The 27,920-nt window shown below is 39.7% G+C and overlaps 1 protein-coding gene across 1 annotated transcript in view; it reads left to right on the top strand.

Annotated features, from left to right (window-relative positions):
* The window catches only part of OTOG (otogelin), a 205,494-nt gene extending 178,527 nt beyond the window's left edge, over positions 1–26,967 (top strand). The window contains exons 45-56 of the mRNA XM_059722614.1: positions 921–1,025; positions 2,208–2,318; positions 3,490–3,591; positions 4,087–4,185; positions 5,168–5,208; positions 7,571–7,646; positions 9,969–10,147; positions 12,019–12,123; positions 12,435–12,554; positions 13,519–13,564; positions 22,449–22,528; positions 24,976–26,967. Of these exons, the coding sequence (XP_059578597.1) occupies positions 921–1,025; positions 2,208–2,318; positions 3,490–3,591; positions 4,087–4,185; positions 5,168–5,208; positions 7,571–7,646; positions 9,969–10,147; positions 12,019–12,123; positions 12,435–12,554; positions 13,519–13,564; positions 22,449–22,528; positions 24,976–25,176 (1,265 nt within the window). The 3' untranslated portion in view covers positions 25,177–26,967. The remainder of the gene's footprint in view (positions 1–920; positions 1,026–2,207; positions 2,319–3,489; positions 3,592–4,086; positions 4,186–5,167; positions 5,209–7,570; positions 7,647–9,968; positions 10,148–12,018; positions 12,124–12,434; positions 12,555–13,518; positions 13,565–22,448; positions 22,529–24,975) is intronic.
* Positions 26,968–27,920: the final 953 nt, after the last annotated feature.

Here is a 27,920-nt window from a genome sequence, read left to right as displayed (position 1 = left end):
CCAGAGTTTCCAACTTGGCCAGATCTGGGCCATGGGGCTCCTTGTGGACCAGTTCCAAAATGCAGAGGTCTTTGTGGGCTGATTCTGGACCTACCTCCAGTGGCTGGGCAAGCAGCTCCTGCATCCATGGGGGTTAACATTGCCATCACTCATCCTGTCACTGCTGAAATGAGTCCCCAACAGGACTCCATACTTGAGAATTTAGTGGCAGGATGAGTGGTGGAGGCATTAAGTCCTGCCATTCCCTGAGCTGCTGTGTCATTTCAAGGAGTCACCAGGAGTTAAAGCTGCTGCTGCTTGCCCCAGTGGTGATTTCCAGCCCCTCCAGAAACCCTGTAGACTGGCTGACATGGCTCCCCACAGGCCAAATCTAGCATGCAGGCTGTGTGTTTGATGCCCCTGCTTTGATATATTCAAATACAGATGAGTCAATAAAAGTAATCCCTTTTTTACTAGAAAAATAACAAGTAATTGGTTATCTTCTTTGCAAAGCAAAATAGCATAAAATCCAGAATTTAATAACCCCCCTTTCTATCTATACTTAGCTAGAAGATTCATTTTTGAATGAAAAAGTTGCAAGTTTGTTTATTTTCTAGCCATTGACAAAGATATTGGATAGATGCAATGAACTCCCCACAGGGAGTGGATTTTTCAATTGGAATTTTCACAAGTATTTAGCTCTGACTTTAGCTTACTTTGCTTCCACTGGGCACTTTAAACAAATCCTACCATTAGCTTTTTTTTTTTTTTTTTTTTTTTTTTTTTTTTTTTTTTTTTGCATGTGCTTGTTTTCATTTGGGGAATGTTAATGATGAACTACAATCGCAGTTTGATGTTTTTCCGCTTAATATCTCTTACCTCTATTGAAAATTATAGAAGTTCATAATTTCTTTTTTTCTTGTATGCATATTTCTTTTAAGTTTGCAATATGAGCCTTTGTGAACCATTAATCCCTGAATGTAAAGTCTTGGAAAAGCTGGTCACTTATTACCAGGAAGATTCCTGTTGTCCGAACTACATTTGTGGTAGGTACCTTTTAAACCATACCCCTCCCCCCCCAACTATTTTTTTCCACCAAAATTTCTGTTTTATAAAAGCATATAGATCAGAAGTTCTCACTGAACTTCACTGTGAACAGGTAGTGGCAAAACTAGCCCATTTTCAAAATGAATCAGGTTTCATAGGAAAACATATCAGTGCCGACTTCATTACTAATATGTCTATGTACAGGACTCACTTTCACTTAGAAGCTTGGGGATCACAAGAAGGATTTCTGGAGGGTGCCTATACACATGCAGCAAGGCTTTTCCGATGCACTGTAATTACATAATTAATCAAGTCTGTTGGAGCGCTCCAGCAGACTCCAGTGTCATGTGTATCAGCATCCTCATGCTGAAAAATGGCGCTGGGAGCACTTTAAAACAAGTTAAAGCATCCCTGTTTTTCAGCGCGGGGACGTTGATACACGAGACACTCTGGGCACTTTTAATTATGGCGGTTTTCAGAGCCACTCTAATTAAAGCACACCCTCCTCCAGAGCATGTGTATAAATACCCCATGATTCTGCAGTGCTTTGGCAAGTGAGGCTTCTATGTCAGGACTAAGCAGAAATGGGACCTAGCTCTGTGGAGTGCTGAGTAAAGGGACTCACTAATGTTCCTGTTGTGGTTTTCCACCCTAAAGGGTTATATCTCAGTGGTTTGAGGCCTGCTATACCCATTGTCACCTGTGTGCTTTCTGGTATTTGGAAGCCAGCACTGAGTCTGATATGCACAGATCTTTTTTTTGGCCCATAAGAAAAAGTGTTGATAATTGTATTAACATCAGCCTCTTTTGAGCCATTCTGTGTATGACTGTCCTGAATAGGCTAGATGGCTCATAGACCTCAACTCAAATGTATCAGTTCTGCTTTTCTCCTCCAAGTCTTAGGTAAGGAGACACAGAAGTTGCCCCATAGGGATAGTTGCTCTCCCTATCCCTCTGCTTTCTGCATTTGAATGGCATGATCTATATGTCTGCTTATCTTCTTGTGTGATATGATTATTTGAAGGAATGAGGATGAACATTTATGATTCTGGTTTTGAGAACGGCTAGGCTTTGGTTGTTTTGTGGCTTCTTTCTCCTCTACTCTCATGCTGCAGGTAGAGTACTGTATTTCTGCCAGACACTGACACTACAAAAATCAAATAATATTACACTTGTTTTAGAATGTGATCCAGCAAAGTGTGCATCAATGGAACAGATTCCAAACTGCCGGGAAGACCAAACCTTGATTGCCACTCGCGTGGAGAGCACCTGCTGTCTATCATATATATGTGGTATGCTATCTTCGCTTGCTTATTTAGAATGGGCATGTTAGCACTAAGGGCTACAGCGAGGGGAGCCACAAAACTGTGTAAGGCCTGTAAGGAGCAGTTGTATATTGAGTGCAAAGGACAGGGGAAATGACAGCTATTACTCTAAAGGGAGAAGCAGGAGAGTGATTATGCTAGGGATTGCATGGTATTGGAATAAAGCTGGAGATTCCAGCAGAGAGGAAATGAGGAAAGGCAAGAACAGTAGCTGAACAATGTGTAATTACAGCCATTTTTATAATAGAAGTTATGGGGTCATCAAAAACTTCCAAACCGATCCTCCTCTAACATCACAAACCACAAAGCAGTCCTAACACTCTGTAACTGACTTAGGTCTTCAGTACAAAATCCTAAAGGCTTCAGAAACTATGCTGTGTAGCAGGAACAGTTGAGACCCTGGGCAATGGTAGGAAATTTATTAGATAAAATTGCCTATATGATTCTAGGAAGTAGATGGAGCATGTGTAAAAGTGCCCTGTGTTTTGACTACATGGCTTTCAGTGGAGCACAGGCTGAATCTTCCTGACCTGGTATCTTAAGTTCAAAGCATTTAAGGAAAATGGAAGTATATTTTCACTGTTAGCAGCCTTTTGTGGGCACTCCGTTAACATGGAAATGCTGTGCTGACTTTGGGTCTTTTCTCTGTCTCAGGCTCCTGGCTTTCTCCCTGTGGTTTAAATTGTGAACCTTTACACTGAAAGCATCTGTGATTCCAAAATTTCAGGATTACAGCTTTGTTGTAAATTCAAATGGGAGAATAAAACAAGCGTAAAGGGAAAAGCCTCTTGTAGGAGCCGAAGTCAGAGCTCAGGCAGAGTAAAGGTGTTATAAGACACCAGCGTGTGGCAGTCTCATAACATAATAGAAAAAGAAACGGAGTTTGAGGTTTAGCCAGAGTGAGCAGAATAGCCTTCCCAAAGGTGTCCACTGCCCTTTGTCTCATAAGTAACCAAGATAGTTATTCCATGTAAAAAGGGAAGGGAAAGCTGATCTAAAATTGATCCCCTGTTCTCTAGAGGCCATGCAGTTCCCTCCTTAGGCACCTAGGACAAACATGAATAGCTGTGCATCCTATATAATGAAAACATAATCAGTTTTCTTCTAAGGCTTAGATTTTAATATTTGTTTCCTTCAGCATGTGGGGCTTGCTCTGATCAAATTCCAAAATGTCAGGAAGGAGAAATGCTTGTTGTAGATGGCAACACTACAGATAGATGTTGTCCTGCATATCAATGCGGTAGGTTGACTTCATTATTTTTCTTCAGACTTCGTTTAAGGTAGCAGAGACACTGCTTTGAATTTCACCCTCATAAATATCCAGTGTTAAATAGGGTAGATTATATGCACAACTGGAGCAGGGTATCTAATCTATTATCTATGGCCAAGCATGCAATCTTTATTGTTGAATACTTCATGTTCGTGAGACAATATTGAAACATCTATCTCATGACCAGATATGGATAATTCCTGACACACAATCCAGGAGATTAATCAAGATTAGCACTATTAATTTCAAAACTAGTTCAAATATATCAATGTTAAGAGCAATTATATTGCATATTTTTATTACACATTACATAACATTGCATTTGTGGTCACCAATTTTACAAGCTAGGTGCTCTCTAGAGTTTTTAATAAGTGAGCTTTCTACTTCCTATTGTTTCATGTTTCTCTGTATCAAAAATTTATTCAGAACCATGAGCTGATCGCATTTTCTTTACCTTGGTTTTAGTTTGTGAAATTTATCGCTGTCCAGATTTCAAATGTGTGTTGGGGATGTCTTTGGTAGAAGTATGGAGTCCAGAAAAGTGCTGCCCATATCGTACATGTGGTAATATATTCAATTTTCATTGAACTTATTTTCAATCTGAATAAGCTGACAAGATATGTGGTGTCTTAGTGTGAAGGCTACCATGTTGTCCAAGATATGGAGTGTGGTTCTGCACTGTAACACAGTATAGTATTATACTTGTCCAGGGAGCAGGCCATTTTGAGGATGTCTCCCACAGATACCTGCTGATGAGCAGATGGAATAGAGTATCCATGAAGGAATCTCTTACTGTCCGTGAACTTTTCTGTCTATGGAGAGACCATAAAATGATGCTACATACTTGCAGAGCAGAGCAATTTGGGGGAACTTGCAGTATTAACAGTTCACTCTTTCTGTTTAGGATGCATAAATAATGTTTTAAAGGTTTTAAAATTATAAGTAGATGTTTTAATACTTAAAAAATTCTTCTAGTGTTACTGCACCCAACAAATAGATTGCTTGCGAACATCTATAACACCTTCTTATGAGCATCTAAATTTCTATAGCATTTTACTCATTCCTGTAACATACCTCTAACAAGAACTTAATAATTCTTACCCTTTATACAAATACCTTAAATACGAAGTGGGATCTGTTAACCTCTTGATCACTGAATTATGCAAAGGTTGCTTACCAAGGTGGCAAGATATCACCTTTATCTACAAAATGTCTTGAGCTCAGTTCTCTGTTGTCTGGTACCTGATATAATAATTTACATCAGGTGTCACTTGGCCAAGGCAAAGTGAGTAGATGTCTGAATTTTCATAATGGGTGATAACACCAGACTTATATGGAAGTTTGCCATTACAGGGAGAATGTGGTCTATGAAATTAGGATTGGAATTCAGGGTGGAACAGAAAATTTACTACAGTTTTGTACCCAGATCATGAGACATCATCTGTACTGATCATTTGGGAAATGGGGTTTCTGATCATTGACACTGTTTTCATGTGAGTGCCAGGACAGTGTTCTGAATCATAATTTCTGTTGTGCTTTGTTTTAGAATGTGCGTGTGACATAATCGCTAAACCTGAGTGCAAACTGGTATGGAACTCTTCTAATTAAAATATATTATTTTACCATTTTCTCATTGAAACCTATTTAAAAGGTCAGGGAACTGTGAACTTTTTTGTCTTTTCCTCTTTTAAAATTGCTTTAGAGCAGTGATTCCCATGAGATTCTTGCCAGGGGGTCATGGGGCGGGGGTCACACAGTCTTAGCACTGTTAGGTGTACACACATGATTCGCAAGTTAAACCCAAAGATTTCAAATAGAAATTCACCGTGTCAAAAGCATTCTGACCTGTTGTGGTTTTTCTGAGTTCTTTGCAACAGAAGAATTGCTCTAATTATTTTTCTGTGCTCATAAAGAGAGTGAACATGCCCTTAGAGCTGACATTTTCCAAGGGTCTAACAAAGTTGAGAACCACTGCTTTAGAGCATATACACAGATAAGTATTGTATAATATAGGTAAAATATTAGTCGTGAACACTTAAGTTATGATTAGAAACACATTTTAAAACCCACAACAAAAATATCCTGTACACTAAAATAACTAGGAAGTATTAATTTGCTTTTTCTCTTTTAGGACCAAATCCTGCCTTGAAACGTATATAACAGGAACTGCATGTATGCATCCAGGCAGGGTTTGGATTTTAATCTGCCAGAATCAAACATTTAAATAATGAGTAATTTTTAATATTATCCTGTCACAATTGGTATAATAAGTAGGCCTGCGCAAAGCTGCTAGTATTCGTATCAGATTCGGATTTGGCCGATTCAGAGGACAGTGATTCGGTTCGGTGATTCGAATCACTGTCCCAAATTGATTCAGTTGAATCCGATTTGGAGATTCGGCTGCTACTAAATTGGGCAAATCTCTGAATCGGACAGGCCACATCCCCTGCCTGCTCTCTTAGCCCCATCAGTGGCTGCCCTGCCTGGCCCCAGCTCCCGGCTCTTTGAAAAAAAAACAAAAAGCCCCTGACTCACCCTGTGCTGCATGGGGGGGGCTCTACAACAAGCCCCCAGAAGCCTCGGCGGCTGGGAGAGAGGTCGGGGGGCACTCAGGGGATCTGGGGGAGTAGGCAGGGGATGGGGCCTGGTGGGGGTCCCCCCATGGTCCCCTCCCCCCTCCTTCAGCCACCGCTCCTCTGCCCCCTACTTACCAGCACAGAGTCTGGGTCCAGCTCCTTGCAGCAGCGAGCGTGGACTGCCTGAATCTCTGAAGCTCTCTGAATCTTTTCTGAATTGATTTGGAGAACTTCAAATCAATTTGGGCCTTTTTATTGGTCTCCTGATTTGATTCTGATTTGGAGATAAGGCTGCCAAATCTGGCCAAATATCCTCCAAATTGAATCAGCACCTGAAGTTTCGCACAGCCCTAATATTAAGATATCCCTGATGAAACGTCACAGTGATTTCAAAACATGTAAAAAGTAATGATGGAATCCAGGAAAACAATTAGGCATGTGCTGAATCATGGTTCAAGCACTGAAAATTTATTATTTTTGGGAAATGTCAATAACAAATCTAACTTGACATTTAAACTGATTGAAGATCGTTTCAGACTGGACATACGGAAAAACTTCTTTACAAGTCAAGTGCCTAGGGTCTGGAACAGGCTCCCCCCAGAGGTGGTACCCACCCTGGCAATCTTCAAAAGGCATCTTGACACCCACCTTGTTGGGGTCATCTGACCCCAGCAGTCTTTCCTGCCCAAGTGCAGTGGGGCTGGACCTGATGATCTTGTAAGGTCCTTTCCAGCCCCTAACATCTATGAATTTTAGTGTAATAGTAAATGATAGCAATACCAGCTTCTATATGATACTTTTAACCTTAGGTTTTGAACTGTTTTACAGAGATTTAGTGTATCTCCATTTTATCACTGAGGCATGAGGAACAGGGAGTAACTTGCGTAAAGTCACAGGCTAGAATATAGAACCCAGGTCTCATGAGCAACAGACTAGTGCTCTATCTATGAAGCCCCTCTGTCTCCCTAAGAATTGCCTTTCCATTAAATACGATCCTCTAACCAGTTAGAAAAGGCAAACAATAAGGGAAAATCCTTTCTTATGCTGGTAGGTTCTTAGCAGAATGTGCAGGGGTAGGAGGTAGAAATTTTGTATTTTGGCCTTGACCTGCCATAATTTTTCCACTTCAGTTCCAAACCTCTCCTGTAGTATGTTCTCCTGGCAGTAATCATTATTCTAGTTTCTAAGCTGCAAACACATTTCCATTAAGTTTTAGATACTAAATCAGTTTTCAGTTGAGAGTGACAACTTTCATCCCAAACTAGGCTTTTAGGAGTAAAAGACTATTGTATTAACTGTTTTACTCAACCCTCAACACTGGGGCTTGTCATCAGTTTGTGACATCATTTTGCTTCTTCCTTTTGTATGACCAGGGGGAAAAATTGCAGATAGATGAACAGTTCCAGAACAGCATAGAAAATGTCTGCAACTGTGTTATGTACAAATGTGGTAAGTAGGAAAATAGTTTTGTTCAAAGATATGTCCCTTCAATTCCCATGGGCAGTTTTGTTAAGGTTGACAATACATTCACCTCTGAAGCATTGCTCTGAATTACAAATAAGCTAGGGAGACAAAACCCAGGAGAAGCAGTATAGTTGGCAGTACCCCTTACTAACCATATAGTTGAGTACAGTTTCCTCCTTCATAATGGGTATTCCCACAGCAGGAGAGCAAAGCGGGAAAATTGAGATACGGCCTGAAGGAAGTGGAAGATGCTGATGAAACAGTATGTTTCTCCTCATTGGGTCCATTCCTGCACAGTGCTTAGCACTATGACCCCACTCTGCCAAAGCATTAAAGTACCTGCTTAACTTAGAGTCCTGAGTACTCCCAGGGGACTGGCAGACATTCACTTAATGGTGCAATGGTATCTTAGCCCTGATCCCAACAGTTGCATCTCCTGTCATGCACATGTGGCATGGCAGGAGGCATCACTGTTCGGATTGGGGATCAGATCCCAATTTTGTCATTGCCAGCACAGAGCCTAGGGCTCAAGGGGAGCTGATCAACTCCTGCCTGGCAGCTGCAAAACCAAGGGCTCCCCCATCAGGACCTGGGATCAGGGAACTTCGATCAGGGAACTTCTCCCTGATCCCTGGGGGTACCAGTGGATATCTAAAAACTGTGTGTGTAGCTTGGCTACAATTAAGTTTTTTTTAAAGGTTCTGGTGTGGCTAGGGCCTTCAAAAAAAACCTGTGTGCAGCTAAAGCCCTGTGGAGCAAGGCAGTCAACGAGCTGGCTCACAGGGAGCCCTAGGGCTTTCTGCGACCTGGCATTTTAAATTGACTTTCCTGCAGGGGCTGCTGGGCAAGACAGGGAAGGCTGCTGAGTGCGGGGGTTGCCAAATTCCCAGTGAGGGAGCCCCTGGGCTGTCCCTGCCAGGAAAATCTTGCAAGCCACTGCCCTGGCAGCTCATTTTCAGCATCAGGACCAGGACTGCCCTGTCCTGCACCCATGGCAACATTGACAATCAGCTGATTGTCAGCATTTGGATAGGAAGTGCTACATGTTCAACTTGTGATGCCATATAAATGAGCTACAAAGATATTCTACATATTCTGTGGAATATCTGTATGCCTGGCTTGCCTCTTTGTGGTACCATATATTGGCTGTACACTTAGCTATGTTGGTATTTATGGTGTGATTCACATGCTAATTGTGTCACAAATGTAATGTGTGCCCAGGGCCCCAGTGACCTATTATGAGGCCATGGAGGAGTTGCAAGTTAAGTGCATGCTTAAGGGCCTTGCAAAGTCAAGACTAGAAAGTTCAACACCATGACCTAGAGCATTCAGAAAAATGCGAATTGTAACTAAACACATGTAGTAAACTACTGCTGGTTTGAGGAGCAGTTGTTTACATTCAGCGTCCACTCAGCCTCTTCTGCAGGGTTGCAGGTACGTGCCAGTCAGGGTGTAGCCAATGTCAGGTGTACAGGCCATGTTGCTATTCCTGCTCTAGGAGTCTAAAAAGACTGCATAAGCAAAGCACAGTTGTCCATATGAAACAGCAATCTACTGGATTGCCATGGTTGATTCCCATGGGTCTGCAATGTGCAAAATATCAAATGTTCTAGATAGGCCTCCACACTCTTATGCTGTGTCCTGGTAAGATTGTTCTTCAGAAATTCTCTTCCACCTACGCAGCTTTTAATGAGCTTACCATTTACTCAGATATATCTGAACACAGGAACAGAAGGTCTTCTGCTTACCATCATTTGAAAGGTCTAACAAGTAGAATATTCTATCCTTGTCTATATTTTATGCATTGTTATGTTATGAACAACTTTGGGGCTATAATGTATCATAGAAGGAAGGCAGGGTAGATTTGTACCTTATGTGTAACCTTATACTTTGGTTAGTCTATAAGGTGCAAATTCTACCTTGTCTTCTTTTGATTTCAGACTAACATGACTAACTATGTCTTTGCTCTAATGTGTCTTCCCTACCACCAGGCTTCCCTACCACCATCACTATTGCTTAGGAACCCTTATCATGGATCAGGACCACATTATATTTTATATAATTAAACATAGTAAGGCTGTGGAACTGAATCCTCAGCTCTTATAAATTGGCATTGCTACATTGCTGTTGGTGGAACTATGCCGATTTCCTTCACATGAGGATCAGACCTCATGTGAAGTAATTCTTTCTAGGAGACATATATTACTTTTTTATCCATGTTACATTCCATGAAGTATTTCATTTTACATAGTTGTAATCCAGAAGTGGTTCAACTGTGTATGTCATTCATTCTGTATTCTCTTGCAGTGAGAGATAAAGTGTGTCTGAGCAATGAGAGAGGTGTACTGCGTCCTGGCCAGACAATTATGGAATACACATCAGATGGCATTTGTCATACTTTTCATTGCACAGATCTGATTGATCCTTCTACCAGCTACTATTTGATAAATACTTCCTTGATAGACTGTGCAGTCAAATGTGAAGCTGTAAGATGTTTTGAATTTTAGACATTCATATGTTGCTTAGCAGTCTTAAATAATGTGTTTTTATTAGGTAGAGTATATTTAAAAGTGCAAGATGATAAGATCCATTTTATGCTTTCTTTAATGATATACTGTAGCCTTTCTTATTAAAGCTGGGTATTTTGTTCATAGTAATGTTAGCCCAGTGCCAAATTCAGGCACCCAGTGGTATTTCTTCCTATTAATGTTAACAAGTTGGCCTTCTTTTATGTTGTTCATCCTAGGCCCATGCAGCACTTCACACTGCAGATTAACCACAAATCACTGCAGAAATAACCACATAATATAGGGAGCAAGGAAGCTGTGGCTATCCTAATCATGGAATAAGTGTGCAGCCTTACCTGAGAACAGTGACTGTCCATGTTTATTCCTGGAAAACATGGAGTATCCCTGCTGTAGATTATGACTGGGTGATCCTCCACTTTAGATCTGAACTTCTGGGTTCACAGCTGCTTATATAGTAATTTGTTTTGACACATTATAGATACAATTTGAAAAATGAGACCAGGATTGGGGCCTCTCTGAGTTCAGTGGCACTCCAAAATTAGTCCCATCTTTGGTTTTGAAACCTCCAGAATCAACATGCAACACTTAGGACTGTATCACATGTTACATGTAAGACATGATTAACCAGTTAATTACAACTTAAGTTGTGGAACTGACACATGTTCAATCTATTAGTGGCATGATAAAATGAAAAATAGGCCACAAAGTTATTCCCCCCAAAATATGTAATGACTGTGTCTGGTTCCTATCATGCCATTAATTGAACTTGTGCTTGAGCTGATGTGGCTTCTGGCAATGGAAGCACATGGTACACCCCCCATGGATGGCAGCCTGTAGTTGACCCAGGCTCCAAGCCATGGGGACAAACCATACTCCCATGCAGCTAGCAGTCCCATCAGCTGACCTGAGCTCCCAACTGCAGGAGCACATGGTGTGATCCCATGGCTGGGAGTGCTGGTCAACTGAAGGAAATTTGACCTGTGGGAATGCATGGTGCATTCCTGAAGTTGGGATCCCCATCAGCTGCCAGGGCTCCCAGCTGCAGGAGCTTGCTACTTGCCAGTTTAGGGGGAGCCCAGAACTGTGATACCAGGCTTCTTTCTGCACTGACAATAAGGTGTGATGGGATCTGGTGCATGATCCCACAGTTGTGCCTCCTGCCATGAATTTGTGGTGTGGCAGGAAACGCGATTGTGTGGATCGCGCATCAGATTCCACTGTGGCTTCACTTGCACATCTGGCTGGGGCCTTAGATGCTGCAGTGACTACAATATAAATCCTTAGAGAGTGCATAGAACCCTCCATTTCCATTTCACCCTCTATGAGCTACACTTCAGCTCATGTGTGTGTACACAAAGGTAAAAACACCAACCAGAAGTCAGCCCCAAGTGAATAAAAACAAAAATCACCTGATTGGAAGTCCTGAAAAATGTTTTTTATAAAACAAAACAAAAACCTGTCACCTTGTTTCTCTACAAAGTACTGTGAATTAATCACAACTATGCCTTTTTGTGGATTAGTTTCCTGACTACATGTTTACTCATGTGTAATATACTGGGATTCAGAAGTTCAGTGATGGTTGGGTTAATTTTCACACGTGATCTAAGAACTGTCAGGTGCCCAAGTCATCCCTCAAAATCAGAGCTGCTTCAATTGGCCAGCAATAAGAAATGAATCAGTGTCAATAAAATCTCAGAAAGCTGAGTGCTTATTTAAATATTAACACCAACCTAACAAAAATCTAATTTATGCCACTAACATGATTCCAAGCTATTAAAAGCAATAATCAGTAACCTATATGAGAGGACTAACATGCTTGATTTTGGCAGAACCAAGTGTATGTGCCTCCAAAAGATTTAACAACCTGCTGTGGTAGCTGTAAGAATGTGTCTTGTCTCTACACTTTCAGCAATGGGACAGTCTCCAGTTTTAAGGTAAGTTATCTTTAAAAATATTTAGAAGTGACCCAAAATCTAACTGTTTATGCCTTGTCATAGCCCATCAGTGAATTCCTAGTTGATGTGAACAGATTATTATCTGATCTAAATTTTTAGAATATAATTGTGTTCTTCAAAAATTGTATCACCACTGTAGCAAGTGCTTTTGCATTAAGCTAAGATTGTGTTTAACTCAGATAGGATTGTGCTTTATTAAAAAAAGTGAAACTATCATTTTTCTGAAAGTAACATTTTTTCTAAAGCTCTGATGTGAATGCTGATGATGATGTTTTACAATTTTTGAACAGCCTGGTACTATTTGGATTTCGAACTGTGTCAGATATGAATGCACAAACACAGCAGTAGGACCGGTGTTAGTTACATCTTTGGTCAGCTGCCCACCATTTAATGAAACTGAATGTGTAAAGGTCAGTGTTTTATAGATTGTTTACTTTATTGTTTTGGTTGAAATCTTGACATTTCAAAGAGTTTTCCATCATCCCAAGGAGAGAAAAGTAATAGTTTATTGGAGAACCTACCCATTAGCTCACGTCTTTGAAAAGAAAATGCTGATTACTACACACATACTTAACCACACTCATGCACGACCAGGAAGCCTCCTGAGCTACACTGCTGCTGAGGCTATTCCCCATCCTCAGAGAATATGTTCTCCTTTCAAGCATGCTTGTAATATCAAATTTACTCTGATGCAGCTGTTCAAACCTGCATGCACTTTTGGGTTGGAGTACCTCTTTCTAACTGACTTGTTGTGCATAGTAACTGGGATTATCAGAACAATGGATAATTTAGGCTGAATATCAAGACAATTTTCTAGTTGGAAAATATATGAGGCTATGGAATAGTTTTGCAGTTGATGTGATGAAAGCTTCTTTGGTCTGAACTTGTAAAACTACACAGAGCCAAGTATCAGACCATATACTGTAGGAAACAATCCCATATTTTTCTCTCTAAATTCTGTGTTAGGGTGTAAATGGGAGTACACTTCCCTGGATGTATGATGTGATTAAAATGGGCCTCTTCATAAGGCATTTTTTAATGAGAGTGAACTCAAAATTGGATATTTTGACCAAGGACCCCACTGTGGAATCTAAATGACCACTGATCTGTCCTCATCTATATATCATAGAAACCACTGTGCTCACTAGTGGTGATTGGCCTATAAACAGATTGTATAAACAGATGTAAATTAGGCTTTTAAAACCACGCCCAGGTTAACACGTTGTATCATCTCATTGATAGTCATGTGGATGCTTACAAAAGTACGTGAGGTTGGAATATGGATTTAAATCTCTGAGTTTACCTACAGTATGATTGGGATGAGGGAGCTAATACTAAGAAATGATTAATGTGTTTTTGTTCTTTTTTATTCAGGTTGGAGGTTATGTTGTACCCTTTCTTGAGGGATGCTGCAAAACATGTGAGTGATTAATGAAACTTCAGGGCTAGGGACAGACATTCAAAAAGCTTGAGCTTGAATTGATTCAATCTTTGCAGGTTAGTCTAACCTGCAAAGCTTGAACCAATTTGGAGGTGGATAGACATTTTCCTTTTCATTCTAGAAATGCAGGCACATGCCTGCAATGACTGAGGCTAGAAGCTGGGGAGCGCTAGAGCAGCCCTTCCTCTTTTTCCACAGTGCTGAGCTGAGGTGGGGTGTGGCCAGGACACTCTGATTAGGGACCAGTTTTAACCCCCACCCTGGCCTGCTGTCCCAGACTTTCCCCAGCTCGCTGCTTAAGGGGCTGGAGTGTTGCCAGATCCTGCATCTGTTGGTACTGAGCTTTTCAATCTCCATCTCCCTGCTTCTTCAAACTGTCTGCAAACTAGGTCGTTTTTAACACTTTTCTCTGCCCCATCTTGAAGACTGACACATTGTACCTGGCAGGTTGTTTGCCAGAACAAAGTATGTCAGCCCATCAAGCTCTACAAAAGAAAACATTTCTCTCATTAGTTTCAAGCTCTTCTTATCTGCAGAGTGCATTTACATTTGCAAGCCACAAGCTGTCTGCCCTTTGTTTCAATGAAATTGGAGACCCACACAGATATCTTTCAGCATTAGCTAGGATGGGGGCAGGGCATGGTCAGATGCCTGGTTCCTGTGCTGGGGTCCATGCTGTGGGAGAGGGGTGGGAGGGGGGAACCCTGCTTGAGCAGCCAGCGGGGAGGGGGAAGCCTGGCAGCTACTGCAGTCCCTCAGCCAGCCAGAGCAGTGATAGTGTTCTGGCTAGGAAGGAGAGGGGAGGGGCCAACCGAGCTCTGCTCCAGCAGACAGCCCCACAAACCATCTGGGATGCTGGGGGACTCTGGTTTAACTTAAACCAGGAGGTGGTCTGGGACAGACATTGCATAAACTGGTTTAACTGATCTGGGTTAAGTCTAATACTACATTCAACCAGGTTTATCTCAAACTGGTTTCAGCCATTTACAAACTGGTGCACTGAACATCTGTTCTGTTACAGGTTTAACTAGTTTCTGATCACTTAAACCAGTTTATGCGTAATGTCTGTCCCTAGCCCATGAATCAGAAATGTCCAACTAGAAATATTGGTATAATAGGAGTAAGATAGGCTTACTATTGTATGAAGGCTTGGTTCTGGCTTCATTTGCTCTAGGAGAAAGAAGGGCTTCACTAATACAATTCCAGAGTATTTTCATTGGAACAAAGGGACTTAGATTGGAGAAGTCCGGGTGGAAAAAGGGAACTGGTGCAAGATCAGAACCTAGCCCTCTAGTAGAAGCTAATGTTTTACTTCCACAGTCCAGTGCACCAAGCCATTGGTTTAGTAACATTACTGTGGGCTCAGATGAGACCTGAATTGGCTTTACAACACTGAATTGCATGAAATACATCCAAATTAACCAGCAAATGGGTGGTGGTGTTGGTTTTTTTTAATTTTAACTTGATTCTGTTTTTGACTCCTTAAAATTAGTTCTAGCTCTTCAAGTATTAGGCCCCTGGAAGACATTAATATAATGGCATGATTAGTGTGATGGTCCCTGTTTGAGACTCAGGTTGGTCCCCTGCCTCATCCCAGGGATTGGGGTCCCAGACCTGGGGGCTATCCTCTGCCCAGTCCCAAAGATCAGGTGATTGCCAGCATGGGTCAGGGAGTGGCTCTGTCTCAAACTTCAAAGCTTCTCCTGCTTGATCCTGGGGATCAGGCAGGGGGCAGGTGTTTCCCAGAACCTGGGGTTGACCACTGCCTGATCCTAATAATCATTTGATCTTCAGGATCCAGCAAGGGGCAGTCCCTCATCCAGCACACATGCCACAGATTCAATTAATGACATGAGAAAGATGTTGTACATTAAATATGGAACACCTTTGTGGCTGGTTTGCCATTTTATCCTGCCAAATATTGACTGAATATTGGGCATATTACAATTTATAACACAATTAGCACATTAATCATGTGATAAATATAATATCTGCAAGGACCCTGAGATTTATTTTGTGTCCCAGTGAATTGATAACATCACTTGAATTTTTAAAAACAAGTTGTAAACTACATCCTCATATCAGTAAAAAAATCCCTTTAAAATAATATGTTTATGCAGAAAAATACATTTAAAATCACTTAATCATCAATCATATGCAAATGACTAAAGCAAAACAGAGATAAAAGGGCCAAATGCTGTAGAGATGATCTGACTGTGGAAGGTAGCATGGTTTGAGAGACTGAGGTAGGACTGTGCCCAGCTCTGCTAGGAAAGTCAGTGCAAGATTCTGCCAACTTGCAGTGGCAGGTTGACATGCACAGGTAGCTCTGCTGAAATTAATTGAGTTACTCATGGAGTGAGATATTGTTGTCAGTGACATAACATGGCAGTTCAGTGCCTAGTGCAGCAGTGATGCACAAGGCAGCAGTGGCAGTCAGGTTGCTGGCATTGCCAGCTGGCCAGCAGCTGCAACAGCTGCTATTTTTGTACTTGCCTCTAAGTTGGTGCTCAGGGCTGCTGCCCCAGTCACCCACCTTAAACCCCTGCCCGATGTGGAGGTAAAGGTGCGATAGGATCTGATGTGCAATCCACACAACCACACTTCCTGCATGGCAGGAGGCATGACTGTGGCATGAAGCATCAGATCCAATCACACCTTACTGTTGGTGGGGAAGCCCAGGATCATGATAATGGAGCTTGCAGCTGTGGGGGTGCACAATGAATTCCCACAGCTGGGATTCCCAACTGTGGGAGCACATGATGCACCCCTGTGGCTGTGAGCCCATCAGCTGACAGGACTCCCAACAGCAGGATCTGTGGGGGTATATGGTGTACCCCTGTGGCTGGAAGCACCATCAGCTGATGAGACTTCCAGCCAATGGGACACACCTGGTTAGACTTGCAATTAACGTTGTCTTAGGAACCAAACACAAAGTTATTGCACTTTTTTGTGGAGTAACTTTGTAGCTTTTTCCTTGTTTCATGCCACCTTTAATTGCTTTAATGCATGGCCAGGTGACAACTTAAAGACATGACCAACTGGTTAATCACATCTTAAGTGTAACTTGTAATAGGGGCTTTAGTTACACTACTGATCTACTGATTGTACAATTGACCCTGAGCAAGAGTTGCAAAGAAATAGCCTTTGTCTTCTTAATCACAATCTTCTCATCTCTAATAACGGAGATAATTCTCTATGAGTAGTGTTGAAGATCACAGTATGTGACAGTTTTAAATAATAATTTAGATAGTCAAAAGAGTAATGTACATATAGTATTTTTGCGCACACACAGACTAAGGAAGGATTACAAAATATAATATTCTTATAGGAGTATATTATTAGGTCACTGAACTTTAACCAGAGGGAATAAAAGACCTCATTTTACTATAGACTCTTTCATTATTTTATTATACTTTCCGGGGAACTGGGGAACTTTAATGAACCAACTGAAACACTTTACTGTTCAAAATATAGATAAAAGTCATGTTAGTGATGTCTAAGACAGGAACATCTCTTTGTACCATTGGCTAAAGTTTTAAGGGACATAGGATATCTCACAATAAACATGAATATGTTTCCTTCAAAATATATAAGCATTGTTCAAAATGCTTTAGGGTTTGTTTGTTTTTTAAGTCTTCTTAAACTTTTTATCTCTTCCTTTATTTATTTCATCATTTTAATGTTATTATTTGAGAAGGCAGAGACTTGCTGGTGAAAATGGGAAAAATCTGGTGACTTGGTATTTTATAAGATATTGGTTAAATACAGTTTATTCTAGCCTTGACTCCAGTGAAAAAAGGATTTGCTTTCATCCTTTTCAACAGACAGATTCCATGTAATGACAAAATTGGCTCACATGTTCCCCATGGATCACCATATTTGAGAGTCATTGTTTCTTCTTTCATAAATATGCAAAATTACACAATATAAACTAATAATACTGCAGATATATTATGAATAATCCCACTAGAAACTCCACTTGATATAAGAGATACAAATTTCCCAGGCCTCTACATAAGCAGGTGGCATAATGGTCTAAGCAGCTCTGAAGATCATTGGTGAAGGGGGGTGAAGCTTCCATATACTCACTCCATAGATGAGAGAGACAGAGGTCTTTATGCTCTAGGGCTGGAGATTTTCTTTCTTACTTTAGCAACTGTCCACATGCAGTCTTCCTCTCTTCTTGCACTGGGGTGACCAGCTGCCGTACCAGCTACAAGAAAAGATGGGTAGCCAGCATGAGTGTTTCTTATGATTTTATTTAAGAATTACTTTTGGGGCATAGGGGTGATTGAGGCTCATGGAAGGAAACTATATATATTTCTCCCCTACCTGTGATAAGTAGGGGAAGATAACCAAGCATTTTAGGGTCTTTTGTCCTGATTGGTCATTATTCTTTCTGTACCTGAACTCTTTCAAACACTTGTTCCTACTTCTGAAGCCCATGTTCTTCCTAGCTAAGTATTCTGTTAAGTCTTCCCACCTCCCCACCCTCCTCTGATATGATTCTTTAGTGTCCTTGTCCTTCTATAAGTCAGGGACTAGACAAACTGTCCCTTCAGGACAACAAAAAATCATATTACTCTTTGTCTGTAAAGTAAAATAAAATAAACTATAAAAATTAGAAACAAAAAGCCAAAATTCAAACTTTTTTTTAGTTTATGCAAAATTAATTGTGGGTATGATATTGCAAAAAAGGATGCAACCAGTAAGTAATTAAATGATATTTGAATTGTTCGTTATACAATGTGAAATATATTTGCATATTTTTCAGGGGAGAAAAATAAATATATAATTAAGATGCCATATATATCTGTTTATAGTTCAGACACTTACTGCATGAATCACGCACCCCAATTTGAATACAAACAACTGTAGTGATCAATAATTAGTGCATAGAAATATGTTCTGAATAAGGCCACAAGTATCTTTTCTTTATTTGAAATGCCCTATAGTAAGAAGCCACTGTGATTTTCTCTTTGAACTTTGTACTCAAACTGTAAAGTACTGCTCAGTAATGAAATTTGCAGGAATTACACAAAAAGACTTGGGTATTTGCAAAAACAATACTTACAACACAGAATTAGGCCCAGCACAGATTTATGGGCCTGGATTTACCTCTCATTTATAACTTTGGAAATCAGAAATAATTTATTACCAATGAACTGCAAATCAAGGAAAAACTAGTGTAATTAGGATGGAATAGGCCATGATTATGCTATAGCATTCCAACCAATTTGTATGAGTTTTGCCTGTCCTTACTATCATTTTCTAGTAATTTTATATATTTTATATTTAATATATAAGTGTTTCAAGGGTAATGCAATGGAATTTTCAGTTGATTTCCTCTTTTAAATTTCTGTTTTGAAAGAGGCCACAGTCTAACTATAAAATGTTTAATACTGATAGAGAGACTCTCTTGTTTCATGTGTAACATGCTCAATCTGTAATATTCTTACCAGGTTCTGGAATGTCATTGTTGCTCCCATTCCCTGTTAATCCAGTCACTCCTACAGCTAGTGCTAACTGTAACACAGGTACATTTTCTTGGAAATCAGTAGGAACAAGTCAACTAGCATCATTGTTGATTTCCAACAATGTACTCCCTGATAGGAGCATCAGGTCTCACGTCATCAAATCATGTTCAAAAGCTTCAATGTAGTATTAATTGCTCATTGTTCAGAATGGCTCATGTTTCTTTTTCATTGTGCACTCTATGGGCAGTGCATTGTTGTTAACCAACAATGTACTGTTGGTAGTAAGCGTTTGCATAGTATTTAGTTTTCTGCATGTGTAGAATATAGAGACTAATTGCTTTGCTTTTTAAAGCTTATTGTTAATAACACTTTAGTGCTGTTGTGTATAAATAGATAGTTCTGCTTTCAACAGCATTTGTGAAAGAAGCATCTCATTTTCAAGCCTTTCAAAACCCAAAATATATGCTGAAAGTCACTCACATGAATTTATACCATATTCACGGGAGATGAACTATAACAAAGATTAATCATAGTTCTTTGCCTTACAACGCATGGTATAAATGCAGTCTTTTATTGTATTAATTTTATGGAAGTATGATAGGACCTTAGTGCACAGCAGATGATGCAAGTATATACATAGTAATCACTGGGTGTGTCTGCATGAGATGTTTACTGCACAATTGACTAATTAGCTGCACAGTAAACATCTCCACATTTATACATGCACCCCATTAAACCAGGGTAGATTAAATCTATGCTGCAGCAGAATAGTACTATACTATACTATACTATACTATACTATACTATACACTTGAAAGTACAAGTAGTGTTCTGCTGTGGAGTAAAAAAACTCTGCAGCAGCACACATGTAGATGCTGCTCTGGCTGGCCAGGCACAGGTGTGCTTCAGTGCGGGGACTGCCTGCCAGCTAGTTCCTCGCTAAAGCACCTTCATGCCCCAGCCAGCCCCTCAGCAGCACTTTGAGTTGGGAGGAGCAGCCCCAGGCTGGCAGACTGAGCTCAACATGCTGCACTTCGAGCAATAAACTCTGGAGCAATAACAGTACTAATAGGCATGTGTAGATGCACCCACCGAAAGGCAAATTCTCTATTAATTTACATGGGTGGAAACCTGAAAAAAAATCCATTGAAATCTGCATTGTTACTCAAGTCCCTACTGCCAGTGTAATTTAAAGCAGAATTTGGACATTAATGCTTTTGTACCAGCTGTCTATGGAAGGTGCCCAAACAATGAGAAAATTCTGCTTCAACAAAACAGAATGTACAAAAAAAATAATTACATTCAGCTCCTGACATTAATGTGATATTCTGCCACTCACATTAATGACATGCGTGTTAATGTCATATTCTGTATATAGCATAAGTATAGCATATTTTCCAAGACAAAAATATGTATGCCAAGGTATGAGCATTACTAAAGTCACTTGACAAGAAAACATTTTCATGTAAATATACTGCATGTAGGACTTTTTTTCTTGAAATGACACACTTGCACATTAGTAAGCACGAAGTATAACTACATCTGAAGACTTTCCCATCTCATGAATCATATACAATGTAGCAACAGAAGCAGAGTGGAACAGGGCTTTTCATTCTGGGATACGATGCGTTTGGCCAGGAGTTACTTCTCTGGAAAAATAAACAAGAAATGTGGTAAGATATATTTTTAAAATTGTTTAATCTTTTCTTTGTTTGTTGCCTTTGCTTGCCCTTGGAGTCATTTTGCCAAAAACTTAAAATTTGCTCTTCATTGGGCATGTCTACATGTGTTTTTGTGTGTGCCTAAACTTAATTATAATTTTCCTAATATACATTAAGGCAATTTAGGCACGTGTCTACATGTACACATGCTAAGGTGCATTAATATAGTGTGTGGACTGACTTGAGATTAAAGTTAGTCCCAAGTCAGTCGACATACACAGCATTAATAAGCTTTAGCGAGCCTACATGTGCGTTAAGGTACTTTAGCTATTCACGCCTAAATTTGATACCTGCTTTTGCCGGTATCACATTTAGGCACATTAAGGGTGTACATGTATAGACCTGCAACCTTACTGTGCCTTAAAAATGGCTAATGTGCCTTAAATCAGCACATGTAGACGTGCCCTTAAAGAAGCAGAATTTTCCAACACCGGTAGCAGAGGACTGGGCATACTGCTACTTTGGTTTTAGGGAAAACAATTTGACTTCCATTGCCTTTGTTTCTCTGGGTCTAATAATATCTGTAAGTTAGTTTTGTGTGTTGCAACTCTGATGGTCCCAAAAATATATGAGAAGCAAGGATTTTTGTGAACTCTTTTATTGGACTATATGGTTAAGAGAGCTGATGGACAAGCTTTCATGCATCAATTGGTTGTCCAGTGGCTTATTTCCTGAAAGCTTACCAATAACTCACCAACTATACAGTTGGTCTGATAAAAGGTATCAAAACATTCCTTGCTTCTTGTATCTTTTGTAAGCAACTTTGAACTTGTAGGAAGAAAAGTTCTACTGATATTTAAGTGGACAGTTTTGGGAAGCCCTAATGAAATAGACTTTTGGTTTCTCTTATAGATCTTCATCACAATGTGGTTTCTCCAGCAGGAAGAGGATCCTTTCTTTTACTAGAAGACTTTATTCTTTGCCTTCTGTAATCACCTCTTCATTTTCTCTATGTTAAATATCCTTCAATATTCAGCATTGTTCCCTTAAATTATATGTAACTCTCCCTTTTTATTAAAAAAAATACAGAATTTATATTTTATTCATATGCTATGTATCTGCTTTTTTGAACAATTTTTATAAGAGTACTAATAAAATTAGAATGAAACATTGTTCCTGATATATTTTTCTCTCTGTATGCAACAAAGATGCAAAACTCCCCTAAACAATAGGTAGCTGACAAGTCTTAATATCATGATCTGTCTTGATGAAATATAACCACTTGATAATTTAATGCAGGAAATTAATTTGAATATACAACCAACAGGTGTTTCCCAGGAATGGTTATTTAAGTTCAGCTTCTTTTTTTAACATAGATAAACATTTCAAGGTGACAGGTTTTGCTGTAGTTCAAGTTATGTGGATGTCCCCCTTAAATATTTGCCTAGAGTAAACAATTTAGAAATATAACTGACTATATGAGAAGATAGCAAATATTGTCATTATTGCATGAAATACACAGAAAACTTCACAAGACAGAATTGAAATGCAATCAACTGTTTATAGCTTTGTCAAAAAAGTTTTGCTATACACGGGGGTATTCCATTTATTTTCTTCCTTTGTATCTCTTTTCTCCATAAAACATGTTGGGACAGTGTCATTTTCTGAAGTGTTTAGAATTTACAGCTGATATTTTTTTTTCAATTAATGCATGCTTTGCAGGCAAGGAAGATGGGAAATTCTGTAAAAAGGTGACTGTTCGGATGACTATCCGCAAGAATGACTGCAGAAGTAATACACCAGTAAGTAAATAACTGTTGTAAATTCTTATCATGAAAGGAGGGGAAAAAACTAAGATAAATGAAGAGAAAAAAATGTTTCATTGTTACTGGGTGCATCTACATGTGTGCTTAACTGTGCAGTAGACTAATTTGCTGCAGTGTAAAGTTTCAAAGTTTTATGTGCAATTCTGTTAGATCACAGCAAACTAATTTTTGCTGCCGTAAAACACTACTGTTGGGGCACTACTATCTTATGGTGGCAAAAATAACTGCACCTAAATGCATGTGTAAACACTGACCTGGGCATACGTTGTACCCAGGCAGCTGGGGGCCAGACCCCTTCCTGCCACTTAGCCACGTGGCTCTGCTCTTTGGGCACTCTTGTGCCCCAGTCAGTAGGGCTGTGCAAAGCTTCAGTTGCTGATTTGATTCAGAGGAGATTCGGCCTGATTTGGCGGCCAAATTTCTAAATCTGAATTGAATCAGGAAACCAATAAAAAGGTCTGAATCAGTTTGAAGACTCTGAATAGATTCAGAGAAGATTCAGAGATTTGGGCAGTCCCTGCTTGCTGCCACAGGGAGCTGGACTCAGGCTCCGTGCTGGTAAGTAGGGAGCAGGGGAAAGAAGGGCTGGAGGAGGGGACCATGGGGGGACTTGCACCAGCCCCCATCCCCTACCTGCTTCCCCAGCCCCCCGAGCACCTCCCGCCTGCTCTCCCAGCCCTGTCAATGGCTGCCCCGCCTGGCCCCAGCATCCCAGCATTAAAAAAAAAAAAAAAAGAAAAAAACAAAAAAGCCCTGCATTCACTGGATGCTGCAGCGGCCATTGGGGTCTCTAGGGGCTCATGGCAAAGCCCCCCCATGCAGTGGGGGGGCAGCAGGGATCACTCCTACCTGGCAGGAGCCAGTGAGTGCAGGGCTTTTTCTTTTTCTTTTTTTTTTTTTTTCAAGTGCCAGGATGCTGGGGCCAGGGTGGAGCAGCCATTGACGGGGTTGGGAAAGCAGACAGGGAAATGGGGCCTGTTCAATTTGGAGATTCGACCAATTCGGTGGCAGTCAAATCTCCCAATCAGATTCATCCAAATCAATTTGGGACAGTGATTCAAATCACCTAATCGAATCACTGTCCCCTGAATTGGCCGAATCCAAAGTGAATACTAGCCACTTTGTACAGGCCTACCAGTCAGTCTCTCCACCGCCTGATGCCACCTCCTGAGGCCTGGGCTGACCCCTGTGCGTGCTGCCAGCATGATGAATACTTGAAGCTCAAGTGTAGAATTCCTTTTGTTGGAAATGGGTATACTACAGTACAGTCCTGTGCAGAGAAACCTGAGCTAGGTATGGATACAGAAGCAGTATAGCTGTGTCAGCATGGGCCTCTACCTATCCTAGTTAGCTCTGCTGAGAAGCAGGGTATATTATATCTATTGGGCTAAGGCTGCTACACTGATTTTTGTACCTAAGCTAGCATGTTCTGGCTTGTGTATCACTACACAACACTGCATTGTTCAGTGTAGGTGCACCCTAAACAATCAAATCCTAATTTCATTGAACTCAAGGGAAGAGTTCTCATTAACCTTAGTGAGATCAAATTTAGGCCTAGCTAGGAATGTCATTGAGAGCTAGCCCCTCCCCCTCCCCCCCCCCCCCCCCCCCCGCTTTCTCCTCCTGAATCGGAGATTTTCAAAGGGGCCTAATATAGTTGGCCATCCAGTTTCAAGTGAATTTCATTGAGATCTGAGTGCCACACTTATAGACCTCTTTAAAAACCTTAAATCTAGGTCTTTTAATTTCAATGTAGTGGAAGGCAGGGTAGATTTGTACCTTATCAACTAACTATATTAGACATACATATATATAACACAGGCTTTTGTAAGATGAACCTCGCTTTATCAGGTGCTGTGAAAGGATATGCACAAACTTGCGTATAAAATGGAGAGAATGACTTGAATACAAAGGTAGAAAGGGAGGGGAAGCATGGAGGGATCCAGTGCTGGGAGAGGCAACAAGCAAGGAAACAATATGAACAAAGGATCACAAAAGCTAATCCAGGTAATGGTATAAGAATCCATTGTCGCTGTTTAAACTATACTTGATACAGTCCAGCATGTGGATCATTTCTTGTTCTGCAATTTCCCATTCAAATTGGGTTTTAGAGGTTGACTGTCTAAGAACAGCTACCCTGAGGTCAGTGAGGGAATAGCCAGGTAAATTAAAGTGTTCTGCCACAGGCTTGTGTGTCGTCATGGAATTGACATCAGTTCAGTGTTCATTCATTCTTTCAGGTAGAGATTGCTTTGTCTGTCCACTGCAGGCAACAGAGGGTCACAGTGAGCAGGTGATGGCATATATGACATGGGCAGAGGTGCAGGTTAATGAATCTCAGATGTTATCATCTGTGTTAATTTGGTCTAGTGATCATATGGTCCATAAATTTAAATGTGACCATTCTTCCTATTTATTACCAGGTAAACATTGTTTCATGTGATGGAAAATGCCCTTCTGCTAGCATTTATAACTACAACATCAACACATATGCAAGGTTCTGCAAATGCTGCAGGGAACTTGGGCTACAAAGGCGAACTGTGCAATTATACTGCAGTGGCAACTCCACCTGGGTCAGCTATGGAATCCAAGAACCTACAGACTGTTCTTGCCAATGGTCCTGAAACAACGTTAAAGAAGCCAGTGAGCCCAATTTTGGAAAATAATCAGTTATTCCCAGTATAATAAAGATGTTTTACATGTCTTATCCTTAGAAAATACACTTGCCCAATTCTCTGAATGTTATCATTGTTTTATCTATATATAGATATAAACTATATATATAAATATATTTATATATCTATATATAGATATAAAAGAAAAGTATGCATTTTGGATTATCTTAAGTTTCTAAAGAATAGCTTTGCATCATCCATTTTTAAATTGTCTTAATGTTAACTCTTGAGAACTCCTCAGAAGTGATTGTGATAAGTGCCAACGTAAAAAGGAAAGTTATTTCCTTTGAGAGAGACATTAAGAGGAATAATGTTTTATATTTTATTTCTGGAGGTTTAATCCATTCTTTGTCAGTCGCCCATTACTGTCTTATGTATCTCATACATATGTTGATCAGACAGTAGTTTAATATTTTGAATGCATTGCAGTAATGAAAGCATATTGGATGCCTTGGAAGGGAGAGTGTTTGGAAAATGTTAGAAGGATATTCATTTTAAATCGCATTGCTATTGCAAAATGAGGCACCGTGAGAAATTAAATTATAGACCTTTTTATCAGGAAAACATTTTCAATATTGCTAAGTGTATATAATTTTCCCTGATAATAAGTATGCTTTTTCTAATGTATTTTACATCATAGACTGAAAGCATTATGTCAAATATGTAGTGTATAGGAGAGATACATTTTTAGTTCATCGAAATTAGTTAATGGTAGATGTATCCAACATATAAATAGTATGACATAACCTGAAAACATAAACATTTTACTAAATGAAAACACATTTCTGCCATTATAGAGATGCATTTTATATAAGAATTAAAATATTTGCCTTTTAAAGTGCACCAGATTTGAAGTGACACTTGTACTGGTTCTTTAGGGGAATTAATTTTACATTTAACCTTAATTTTAAAAATGTTTGGAGTGATATTCATCAGGAAAAGGAGGAACATTCCATTTGCTTTTATGTACATTTTAAAAAGAGAAACTGTAAATGAGAAGTCTTTGTAACTAAGGTAATGTCAGTGTGTGAAAAGTAATTTTGTTTGTGATCTTGCAACCATACATTGATATAAAGAAACTAATTTTTTGTTAGTACAAAAAGGCAAGCAAATAAACAAGCAAACAAAAAAAACCCATGCCCAAAATTGTTGCCATCTAAAGCCAGTAAAATTTCAATGTCTTTAATTTTAAGATATAAAGCTACCAGTAGCATATGATTTTTAAATTTAGGGACCTAAAATGTAGAAGTCTAGCATAGCATTATAAAGTGTAGAAAAGATGCTTCAGTGCAGAAAATCTGCAGAAGAAGTTTTGTTAAAATTAAATTCACATGAAGTCTTTGTTATTAATTTTTTATACACTGTACATGTCATTCTTACAACTTCTAATAACAGGAAGACTTATTTTGTTACAACTAATTTGCTATCAGTGTTAAAACTGCTTACCTTTACAGGATTTAACATACAGTAACATTTTTTTCAGAAGCATCCAGTGGTTATTTTGGTTTTTTATTATACTTAGCATTAGTTTCTTAAGAATTTAATGATTCTAAGGAATCTTAATACTGTGCTGTAGAAGAACTTTATAAAAATGCTAAATTTTGAAAAATACTTTAATGTAACAGATTTAATTTTGTTCTGAGCCATTCACATATATTTTCATCTACAAAAATACAAATAAAAAAAAAATCACATTTTACTCAAAATAAAATAACAAAATAAATCCTTGTTTGTCAACAATATCATGAGCGGTCTTATTCCTTGATTCTAACCACTAGCCAGTTCTTTATCTTAGAAAGAAAGCTATCTGGACCCATTTCTCAGTTGTTTCCCCAGAAATGATTTATTCCCATACTGTAAAACAATATTGACTACAATGAGAATACTCTACTCCAAGCAAACAACACAATATTCTTACCATGCAATAGCTGTGTAGTGATTCCATTTACACTTCACTTATTAGTACTGGAGAAACTTTTAGGCACTATTGTGGTATGTACTGAAGAGTTGTTTTAGAATGAACTACTGGGTTCAGAAGATTTTCCGTGCTTGAACAAAGGATGTACATACGGTTGTTTTCACTTTTGCAAAGCTTTATTTAAGGATACTCACAGAGGCAGGCGATAGAACAGAGCAGAGAGGAGGGTTACTTCACATTGGCTTTAGGCGGTAGCTGCCACTCCGCATAGTTCTCTTGGCCCCCGGAGTGTCTCGATCTCGGGGATGTGATAGCTTGCGCCAGGGCTCTGTGCAAGTCGGAACTCTTGCCAGAGCTGAGGAACTCATCGTAACTTAAGAATGTACAGTTTAGATAGTCCGGAGTAAATAACGTTATCTCGAGCTAGGGATTTGGATATTTCAAGCTAGGAATTTGGGGATGAGTCGTGATCTAACACACTTGGTGTTTACTACATTCTACTGTATTACAACATTCTACTATCTAGGTTTGTGGTTCGGTCACGCTCACAGAGCAGGAGGCTATGTGCTGCTTCACTGGCTTACTATGGAATCAGCGTGCAGAACTCTTGCTGTTAGCAAAGCTCTTACTATTACAAGAGTTCTATATGAGGAGATGCTCTGGGCACATCTACACATGAATTTGATCCAGGATCAGTTTACTCGTGAATAGGTTATTCATGACTAAATGCTCCCATGCAGGTGTCTAAATGTGCAGGGAAGTGGGAGAAGATTTG

Source organism: Alligator mississippiensis, chromosome 2, assembly GCF_030867095.1.
Source record: "Alligator mississippiensis isolate rAllMis1 chromosome 2, rAllMis1, whole genome shotgun sequence".
Lineage (NCBI taxonomy): Eukaryota > Metazoa > Chordata > Crocodylia > Alligatoridae > Alligator > Alligator mississippiensis.
Note: the sequence above shows the minus strand (reverse complement) of the source record. Positions and strands in the feature narration are given on the sequence as shown.